Here is a 10,318-nt window from a genome sequence, read left to right on the forward strand (position 1 = left end):
GCCTCCCAGCCCCACCCCCACCACCGCCTCCTCCTCCTTCCACCCTTTCGCGTTCCTCGCTCGTCTTCAAGCTGCACTGGCGCGAGGCTGGGCCCAAGCCGCTTCCTCCTCCGTCTTCTTCTGCCTCTCGTCGTCGTCGTCGTCGTCGTCTTCGTCGTGCCGCCTCACAGAATTAATCTACTCCTGGGCACACAAACAACAACAACATCACTCACAGAGTCGCGTGACACGACAATAACCCGCATATACAGGGGCACTACCTGCGAGCGGATACAGAAATTGTTCAACGGAGCTTGAGAATATTGGGAATAAGCATCACAGCCACAGCACACATGCACAAATTCACTCAGCCACCCACCCAAACACACTCAAACATACACACCTGGGCAATCCATGGGTGTATACATAAACTTATTCTATTACACCCACGCACTTATTATTATTATTATTCTTCGGTCGCGAGCCACTTTCCGTGATACATGTTAATTATGAGCTTTGAGGGACCGTGTGTAAAGTGCCCGGGGCCAGCGGCCGGCAAAGCAGACGACGCGAGGGCCGAGACGTCGTACACGCGACGAAGAGGAGGAAATGGGTATATAACGGAGTCGCCGAAGACGATGCTTGTGCCCGCGGGCCTTTACTACACTGCCGCCGTCGCCGCGTTCCCGCACTGCTGGCTGGCTGGGGGAGGGGGCCACCTCGGCGCACATAGGATTGGACGGACGGATGGAGCGACGGCAGCTGCAGCAGCGCCGCGACTATTAGACCCCGGTCGTTCCGCTGGAGGGACGAGACGAGCCCCTGCCGCATGCGCGCACCGAACCCGCCCAGCACCCAGCGGCGTCGTAAGGAAGCTGCATTCCCGGAGCCCCCTCCGCCGCCTGCCTGTACACACACACTTTTCGCACCTCTCCCTCTCTCTTTTTAATATTTTCTCTAGCTCTTCTTCTACCGACTGACACCTACAAGTATGTTATATATACTCCTCTTCCGCTTTTTGCTTGTGGCCCTGACGCTTCCCCTCCCCTCCTCTCCTGGCACTATACACACGCACACTCCTTAATATACTGCATGTCCCCGCTGGCCTTGGTCGAGCAACATCTTCCCCGTGGCCAGAACTCATGCAAGGGTAAAATGGGGGTGGGCGCAGTCGAGAACGAGAGAAACTACCCGCTGCACTCACACGCTGCGGCTGGCTGGCGTCCTTGCCGTCGACGTTGTTAACTTCTTCCGGCAGATAACGGAGCTCCAGGTCCGCGAGAACAGCGAGGCGGCGGCTGCTACTGATGCGGCGGCGGCTGGCGAGCTGTTCCTTCCTGCAGCAGCCAACATGTCTGTCTTCTGCTAGGGCCAGCAGAGCTGTATATATATATATAGATGTGCCGGAACGGCGATCGCTATACAAGAGGATAGGGGGATGACGGACGGGAATTTAGGAGTACGTAAAAAAAAAAAAAAGAGGTGTACACGATCGACAGGGCGGACGCGGTTACGTGATATTCACATTTCTCTCACTTGTCACAAGTCACATTTGATTTTTTTCGTCGTCGCTTGCTCGCGAAGCGACGTCCATCTCCGCGACGATCGTAGCAAAGACTTGGGTGGCTCCCTATCTTCTTCGGGGAGTGTATGTACAAAATATATACCTATATATGTATATCTTTTTCTTTCAAGTAAAAGTAGGTGTATTTAATACGGGTACGAACGGGGCCTGTAGCTCCGACTGTGTCGCAGAGCTTGTATATATATAGCAGGAGAGAAAACAAGTTGATCAGTCTTCGTTCGTGCGGTTTCCCTTCCGTCGTGTCAGTTTACTTGCCAAACTTGTGTTTTCGTCATGTCAGCTTTTTTGAAAGATTTGCCTGCCACTGGTACGTAAGTTGGTTAAACTCCCAGATGACCAGTTACCCTAAATCTAAAAGTTGGCGACAATAATCTAATGCACACGCGTTTCTTTAATTGCAGATGGCAAGGTGACAACAGACCTGTTCGACAAAGTATCGCTCATTAAAAATGAAATAATAACGTTAAAGTCCCTCACCAATGACTCTATGAAGGATAAATACATCGAGCTTGCAGCTAATCTCAAACCAGATAAAATATTACTCCACAAAAGTGAACAACTTGTCCAGGACATGGAAAATTTGCAGAGTCGCATTAATGATCAGGTAACAATTTTCGTTTGCATAATCTTAAATAGGCACAAATTTTTCTATTACTTTAACAATCATTCATTTATTTTAATTTTTTTTTTTTTTCTGATTACTAGATCGTGACAAAATTGACCAGTTCGTCAAACGAATTACAGAATCTTTCTATAGAACTGAAAGAATATAATTACAGTTTGCATTTATCCAGTCATCTATTAAAAATTTATCAGGCCTTTAATTACATAGAATCTTTTAACAATAGTAATAAACAATTAAACGGGCAATATTCAACTGTAGCAAAGATTATGGTAGAATTGCAAGAATTGGTAATTGAACAATACCGTGATATTCAGCTACTGAACAATTACGTTGTAATGAAGGAAGAATATTTCAAATTGCACAACAATTTCACTGAAGAATTGGTTTCTTTGTGGCATAAAAATATTTATTGGAGTGATCAAAAGGACACTTTTGATGAAAATATCGTCAGTTTAAGTGTAAAATGCCCTGTTGACGAATTGATGGATTTAGTTCAAGCTCTTTTTATTGTTAAAAAATTACAAAAATACGTAGAACTGCTGTCAATCAAATTATTGCGAAATTTTATTAGTTCAATAATCAACTGTGAATGTCTTGTTAATAACACAGATAATTCATTTTCGATTAAAATTTTAAATAAGAAACAAGTGCCACCGTACAGATCTGTTTTCGACAATCTAAAGATTTTTTTTGAATTTGTAAAAAAACATTTTGAAATTTCTGTGGATGGAGAAAAAAATTTACTATCTCAAATTTCAAATATAATATTTTCAGATTTCTCAAATCTTTTAACAACAAACTGTATTTTCAAAATACTTCCTACCTCAACTGCAGAAATTGAAACTTTTAAAAATATTGTCTTAGAAGTTGATGCCTTTCAAAATTATTTATTAGATATTAAATTTATAACTGAAGAGCAAAAGTTCCTGACCAATTATACTAACAATATCGATGAATTGTACATTGAAAAGAAAATTGAAAAATTATTGGAAACTGCTAGAAATATCATGAAGAAGGATCTTCATGATTCTATAAGCTACAAACAAAAAAGTCTTGAAGAACATGATTGTATTACAGGGAATGTGATGGAAGACTACGAAAGTATAACACTATGTGATAATTTTTTTCACTTTCCTAAATGTCAAATCAGGTATGAATTTTTAATAATTTTAGTTGTGTCATATCACTTTTTTCAATAATTAATATCACTTTTTTTTCTAGTAAAAGTGCTCAAGAAATCATTTGCTTAGTAGAAGAAATTTTAGAAGAAGGTTGTCAAAATCCAGAAAAATATTTACCAAAACTGTTTTACACTACTAGAAATATATTTGAAATGTATGCCAATTTAGTACCAGAAATACACAAATCCTATTTGGAAACTATACCACAGCAAGTAGGTAAGTTGAAACTGAAATTTAAAATAAACGAATTGATACATTTTTTTGATTGTTTTATTACAGCTCTGTTTCACAATAATTGCCTCTATCTTTCGCATAATTTATTAACATTGGCGTTTAAGTACCAAAAAAAGATAACACCATCATGTCAAGAATTTTCACTAATTTATGCAGATCAAGTATTACTTCTGAGAGAAGTTGGTTATAAATATTTTTTGAGTCATTTAAAGTATCAAAGAGACACGATTCTCGATATATTACGAGAGTCGGGTAAGTGTTTATGATTGCACCAAAACTGATGGGTCATCAAGTATGTTATGATTATTTTTGAAATAACTTATACAGGTTTAACAACAATTGGTCAGATGCCTGAATTACCTGCATCTACAGAACGAGCACTTAGGCAGTGCATCAGACAACTGGAACTGTTGAAAACAGTTTGGACAGAAATCCTCCCAATCAAGGTGTTTTATAGAGTTATGGGTTGTATTATCAATAACATGATTGATGACATAATTGCCAAAGTGATAAGTGTGGAGGATATTCCTGCTAATGTTGCATCAGAACTGGTTACACTTTTTAATATGCTTCTTAATAGAATACCGCAAATTTTCTCGGTAAGAAAAAACAAAGTTAATTTTTTGAAATACAATCAAATCAATCTTGTTGTTATGTGACATAATCTATACATTTGTAAATATTATTAGGATCCACAGTCAATAGAAAGATATGTTCAAAGATGGAAAAAATTAAAGGAATTGATTATAATTTTGGGAGCATCTTTGAAAGAAATAGAAGATCGGTGGGCCGACGGAAAAGGTCCACTTGCAAAAGAATTTTTACCTCAACATGTCAAACAGTTGATTCGGGCGTTATTCCAAAATACAGAAAGGAGATCTCATTTACTATCTAGGATAAAAGAAAAATCATAAAGTATGAAGTACACATAGCTTGAAGGACGCGCAGTGCACTACATGTAAATAAAAGAATAAACATACAAATGTTATATAATGCAAGGGATATATTTTATAATTTGTACAATAAATGAAATTTAAAAAAAAGTATCCTATACTTACCTAGAGTTTGTGAAATTTTATATTTGAAAAGAAAAGTTCGGAAGCCCGGTCATGACATCTAGTAGATGTCATCATCTACTACATAAAAAGACCGCTAGATGGCGCTGATCCAAATAATTATTACTATAGAAAAATTCCACTCAGTTCTAAAAGAGAAATTTAAGTTATAATTAATCTTACTTAACAATAATTAATTATTTACTTAACAGATCACTTAAGTTAAAATGTATGGGTCTACTAGACTCACAACGTTTTTGCATTTCGTATTTATATATAACCTTATGCATTGTTCATAACTATTTGGTTTCCTTCTTATGTAAAACTTTATTTATTGTATTTAAAAAGGGCGCTTTTATACTCTATTAATTTGATATGTATGTAATGTATTTAAGTGTGTAATATAATTTTAACTGTATTTGTGTTATGGCAAAAATGTACTCAAACTGCCAAAAAAAATTTTATTCAATCAAAAACTATAGAAAAGTGTTCGATCGATTTTCCAGATCACTTTCTTGCTGGCTCATTTGTGATATATATATATATTGGACATATAGCCAACATACCACATGGTATTGTTTCTTTTCCGGTGATCGTAGCTCTAGAACACATTCAAGTGAGTGCAAACTACTTATTACGAATTATTTATTTATCGTAAAAAGTCGCTCTGAGGCTGTATATGCAAGTAAGTTTGTGTAAAACAATACTTTTCTACATCATGATTTTTAAAAACTTAACTTCGTTAAAGTTTTGATGAAAAACGTCAAGGGTTTGTCACGTCTGTCAATCGACCCGACTGACATGATGTTAAGTACATGTTATTGTTTGTGAATTATGTAGATAAGTTTTGAGTAATTTACTGGTCATTATCTAACATAATTAAGTGTTTGAGTGTTGAAAATATAGATTTCATAAAGCTTATCTCAACATAACCAAGTCCTTCTCATACATAACCCTCAAATGATCAATATTTGTTTAAAAATAAGGTAATCTCATTATATTGCAGGATGTTGATGCCCAAAGGTCATCGTGTCGCTATCTATGAAAACCTCTTCAAAGAAGGTGTTATGGTAGCCAAAAAAGACTTCCATGCCCCAAGCCACTCAGAACTAGAGAACATTCCTAATCTTCATGTTATCAAAGCTTTACAGGTAAGATATTTTTATTTATAATAAAACGACATGTAATATTTAAAATAATCAATGATACCGTTTTGTGTTTATAGTCATTGAAATCCCGTGGCTATGTAAAGGAACAGTTTGCATGGAGGCACTATTACTACTACTTGACAAATGATGGTATTGAGTACCTAAGGCAATTCCTCCACCTACCCCCTGAAATTGTGCCTGCTACTCTTAAACGCAAGGCCGCATCTGATCCTTCGAGGCAGAAGCCTATGATGGGCCCCAGAGGCCCAGAAGGCTCTAGACCATCTGAGGATCGTGCTGGTTACAGGCGGGCAGGACCTGGTCCTGACAAAAAAGCCGATGTCGGCGCTGGGACTGGCGAACTGGAATTCCGTGGTGGATTCGGCCGTGGAAAATCGTTCCAATAAACGAATTTTATATGCCAGAGTTATTTATTCTTGATGCTACCAGCTTGAAAGTTATCGAATAATTTTGTATATAATGTCTAAATAAAAAAATTTTTTATAAAAAGGATTAAATTACCGTTTCCTCGATACAAAATATAGAAATAAAATAACCACGTTTTAAAAAAAAGCCGACCAAAAGAATTATTCTTACAATAAAACGAAAATTTCAATGTATTTTTCTAAAATTATACACATGTGTACTTGAATAATTTTTACGTTTTTTAAAACTTCCAAGTAATTTACAGATCACGTGTCTTTTTTTTTAAAAAAGTCATGTATTTTCATCTGTGTGCCTTTTTTGCTATTTTTTATACTCTTATTCGTTATGGGTGAGCTTGTTCTGTTTATAAAATTCTGGTCACTGTTTTTTTCGACAACGCTTATATCAACTTCCATTGGCTCTTCACTTTTCGATTGTTTCTTAGTTTCTTCTTCTAAAATTAACTGATCAAAGGTATCGAGAGAAGAAATCCTCTTTTTAGGTGGGTCGTCGTACTTTTCCCCAAAAAGTTCTGCAAATGATTGTTTCTTTTTTTTCAACGGCGTTGACGTCTCTTTGCAATCGCCAGATACGGAATCAAGTTGTTGACTCTCGTTTCTATCATTGGTAATTGGCATATTTACATTTTGTTTGCCGTCTACTTTTTCTTTATTTTCAATTTGATTTGAACCAAGACCAGCGACACTGTTGTCGTCTTCCACATCTTCTAGCCACTTTTCGATCTTTTCCTCTAGTTGATTTTCCTTTAATTTGGCGATTGACGCGTATTTTTTAAAATCATTATTAAATTGCGATTTCGCTTCTGGAGACTTTTGCAAAATTTGGTTGGTGGCCTTGTTTTTCTTGGGACTAATTTTTTTTACAAAATTATTTTTCTTTTCCTCGTTGAAGTACATTTCCAAAGGTTTCATTTTACTTCGAGTGTACAAAAAACTGTAAAAATCCTGACGCTTTTTGGTAGGTATGTCTTGATACTCGGACATTAAGACAAACAATCTTCCTGAAAATACGGAATTATATTTTTACATATTATTTTTATATCATTGTTTAACGAATTGTTTTACTATACTGACCAACATTCATGTCTTGTTTAATTAGGTTCCAGTACATTTCGGCGACACTATCTCTCAAGTTTTCATCACCAAACGTAAAATACGTGATCGATCGCCCCGTGACCGCTGCAGCCATCAGCTGAATTAATACTTTTAGTTGAGGGTTTCCAGAAAATGCTCCACAACCCCAATTGCCTGTAGCTACACCTGGTAAATTATCAGACGCAATCTCCGAAAAAAAGCCGACGTAAGCCTTAAAAAATATTTAATAGATATGTATTAATTTTGTATCATCGATGGATTAGTGAAACACGAAATAAAAAAAAAATAAAAATTAAAGTACCTTGTTTAATTCTCGTATTAAATTTTCAGTATTGTATTGCGTTTTAGGTTGACTGAAGCGCTGCGCATCCATTGCAACTATACAAGTTTTCATTCTACCACTGTTATCTCTTGGAGTTTCATCAATGTAATTTCCTGCCCACGTAAAATGATCGCCGTATCCCTCGTAAAGACTGTACCTCTCAACCCCTTTAATAACAAGAGCCTCGGTATCATCTAATGATTCAGTAACTAACATTGTGACCATCAACTCTGGACAAAGAACAAATCGTATTTCTTCTTGAACACAGCCATACCTCAACACTCCACCACCAACAAATCTGAAATAAAAACTCGTTGAATGTAAAAACATGTATACTTAGTTAAGTTCAGATTTTTTGTTTGATCAAATCACACGTACTTATTTGCAAAATCAACTTGCAACAAACCAAGTCCTTCAGACTCAATCGTTCCTTTACTAGTAATGTGAAGTTGTGGTAATCGTACATTTTGGTTATCCCAATTAGGACAATTAGTCTTGGGTATATACCTCCTCTGGATAGTTATTGTGCCTTCAGGTTCTGTTTTTAAAAAAGCAATTTAAATCATAATAAGAGTTTAATAAGTGGAAAATATAAAAAAAAAAGGGCATACCTTTTGATGTTACTCTTCTAAAATAGTGGAAAATGCACTTTAATTTTTCCATCACAGCTTGACGCCTAGAAGCTCGCTTGTCGTGAAGAGCTCCAAATAATCTAAAATTTTTCATGTTTAAAGAATTACATTTTACTCGCAAATGTATAGTACAATGTTTTATAATGATCAGAGAAAAACATACCTGTTGAAGTTTATGTGTGGAAACAGCGCGTATTCAGACTGTGGATTTGTTGAATTACGTCGTGGAAATGTACAAAAAAATGCATTTGCTAAAAGAGAAGCTACTTGCAGCTGACTTAAACTGATCGACTTATTTGAGTGGCGTCTTAACAGAGGTATCGAACCAGGGACCAAGTCAGGAAGTTGAAGCGCTAGTTGAATGATTTTTGGAACTAAATGTCCCAAACACATTTTCATTTCTTCTTCATCGATATACTAAACATTATTCAAAATTATCATTAACATTATCATTTGAGTAGAAAAAAATATATTGCAACTTGTTTATTCACGTCATTAAAGAAACTGTGTAATGCAGCAAAATTCCATCTTTCTGCATATTTATGGTTGTAAGATAAAATAGCAACTTCTAGCTGATGACTGGAAACAAAATTTTGCAATAATGCTTCCTGGATGACGTCCCACCTGCGCCTCAATCCACCAGAACTTTCGTTTTCCTGAGTTTGATAAAAATATATTGTTTTGAGAAATTCGTTAATCATTTAAAAAAAAAAAAAATAAAAAATAAGACATCTTTTTTTTGTCAATTACAGGATTAATTGGATAAAGACTGTGTGAGGAGTATGGCATCCGCACATAATTTTGAGACCAGTGATTTGCTGTTTGAGCTGTATAAGGTTTTGGTGGACCACGATTAACTAAAGGAAGCTGTAAAAATAATCAGCAGATCTAGTGACAGAAGCTAAATGTAAAACATAAGTGACATAGAACAAACTTACTTGGAATAAAACTGTGTGGGAGGATGACGGATGGATTGGTGTCAAATGATGCCAGTCAAATGGCCCATGATGCCTGTATATCTCTTCCATGCTTACTCCTTTCCATTCAGGATCATCGATATTTACAGAAGGCTCGGGATCAGCTGACGTAGAACTAGCTGAAAATTCATATTGAATGATAGAAAATAAAAAAAGTTAAACTAATCTTAACATAATTAATGTTGTAATCAAATGAGTGAATAAATGACGAGGTGGTCTCACCTTTGTCAGAGGTTCCGGCAATGGAGATGTTTGTATCATTTTCAGCAATAGAGATGTTTGTATCATTTTCAGCAATAGAGATGTTTGTATCATTTCCAGCATCAGAGAACATATCTGCTAGCGATGCGTCTTCCTCTAATGACATTTTGGAGTCGGACATATTTTTCTCTGTTGCACAAAACACAGTAGTCATGAAAACACTCGATCCCTACAAGCTTTGTAAAATATTAGCTACCACTACTAAGTAAAACATATTTTTGTCCTCTTACTAACATTTACGTGTTGTTATTTTATGTAAGCATAACCATCGAGTAACTTTTTTGTTCTATATTACACTCACTGCTGCGATAAGAGAATCAATTAAAATACTCTTCGCGTAATTTCATGTCTTAAAATCGACCTGATTAATAATAAGTCAAGTTGAAGGATCGGACCGGTTCCTTTAAAATTAATGTTTACGTTTTAGCTATCAGATCTGACGCGACAGCAGCAGCAGCAGCAGCATCAACGAAAATACACACGCACACAATGCTTTTTAGGATAGCTTTTTAGCGGCAAATTTAAAAGCCACGAAAGAAGTCATACTCAATGTATTGTACAACTCTTAATATACTTATGTTTGCTTTAATTCCAAATGAAATTAAAGGTATAGATATAATGATAAGTTATCCCGAGATATGTTACACCACAGCAAAATCCAAAAGCTCTCGTGCTTAAAAAATTTGTGTGAAATTTAGTTGGATCGAATGTGCTTGCAGTGCCAAATTCTTATTTGTTATGAAAAATAATGTCAATTAAAGCTCAATTTTTTTTTTCA

General features: G+C 36.2%; 3 protein-coding genes across 4 annotated transcripts; 2 read left to right on the forward strand and 1 right to left on the reverse strand.

Annotated features, from left to right (window-relative positions):
• Positions 1–1,667: 1,667 nt before the first annotated feature.
• On the forward strand, positions 1,668–4,597 carry Zw10 (Zeste-white 10 kinetochore protein). The gene is made up of 7 exons (XM_089598023.1): positions 1,668–1,871; positions 1,966–2,168; positions 2,270–3,339; positions 3,411–3,586; positions 3,650–3,856; positions 3,932–4,203; positions 4,294–4,597. The coding sequence occupies exons 1-7, from the start codon at positions 1,838–1,840 to the stop codon at positions 4,516–4,518; spliced, it is 2,187 nt and encodes a 728-aa protein (XP_089454149.1). The 5' UTR covers positions 1,668–1,837; the 3' UTR covers positions 4,519–4,597.
• A 590-nt stretch (positions 4,598–5,187) lies between these two features.
• LOC106647953 (small ribosomal subunit protein eS10B) lies at positions 5,188–6,317 on the forward strand. 2 transcript variants are annotated; one of them, XM_014364541.2, is made up of 3 exons: positions 5,188–5,275; positions 5,666–5,810; positions 5,885–6,317. In XM_014364541.2, the coding sequence occupies exons 2-3, from the start codon at positions 5,667–5,669 to the stop codon at positions 6,212–6,214; spliced, it is 474 nt and encodes a 157-aa protein (XP_014220027.2). In that variant the 5' UTR covers positions 5,188–5,275; position 5,666; the 3' UTR covers positions 6,215–6,317. The 2 variants fall into 2 exon arrangements, with proteins under 2 accessions (XP_014220027.2, XP_014220028.2); XM_014364542.2 differs by lacking the exon at positions 5,188–5,275 and adding an exon at positions 5,282–5,344.
• Positions 6,318–6,499: 182 nt separating this feature from the next.
• On the reverse strand, positions 6,500–9,967 carry LOC106647909 (poly(ADP-ribose) glycohydrolase). Its single transcript, XM_014364478.2, has 11 exons — positions 9,775–9,967; positions 9,502–9,669; positions 9,241–9,398; positions 9,053–9,169; positions 8,794–8,958; positions 8,466–8,719; positions 8,282–8,382; positions 8,049–8,208; positions 7,650–7,968; positions 7,328–7,559; positions 6,500–7,254 (listed from the first exon to the last, which is right to left on the reverse strand). Exons 2-11 carry the CDS (start codon positions 9,659–9,661, stop codon positions 6,500–6,502), a joined length of 2,421 nt encoding a protein of 806 aa, XP_014219964.2. The 5' UTR covers positions 9,662–9,669; positions 9,775–9,967.
• Between the last annotated feature and the right edge of the window lie 351 nt (positions 9,968–10,318).

The sequence above is a fragment of the Copidosoma floridanum genome, unplaced genomic scaffold (genome assembly GCF_036245765.1).
Source record: "Copidosoma floridanum isolate Cflo_tuat_1 unplaced genomic scaffold, Cflo_Japanese_pri ptg000001l, whole genome shotgun sequence".
Taxonomy (NCBI): domain Eukaryota; kingdom Metazoa; phylum Arthropoda; class Insecta; order Hymenoptera; family Encyrtidae; genus Copidosoma; species Copidosoma floridanum.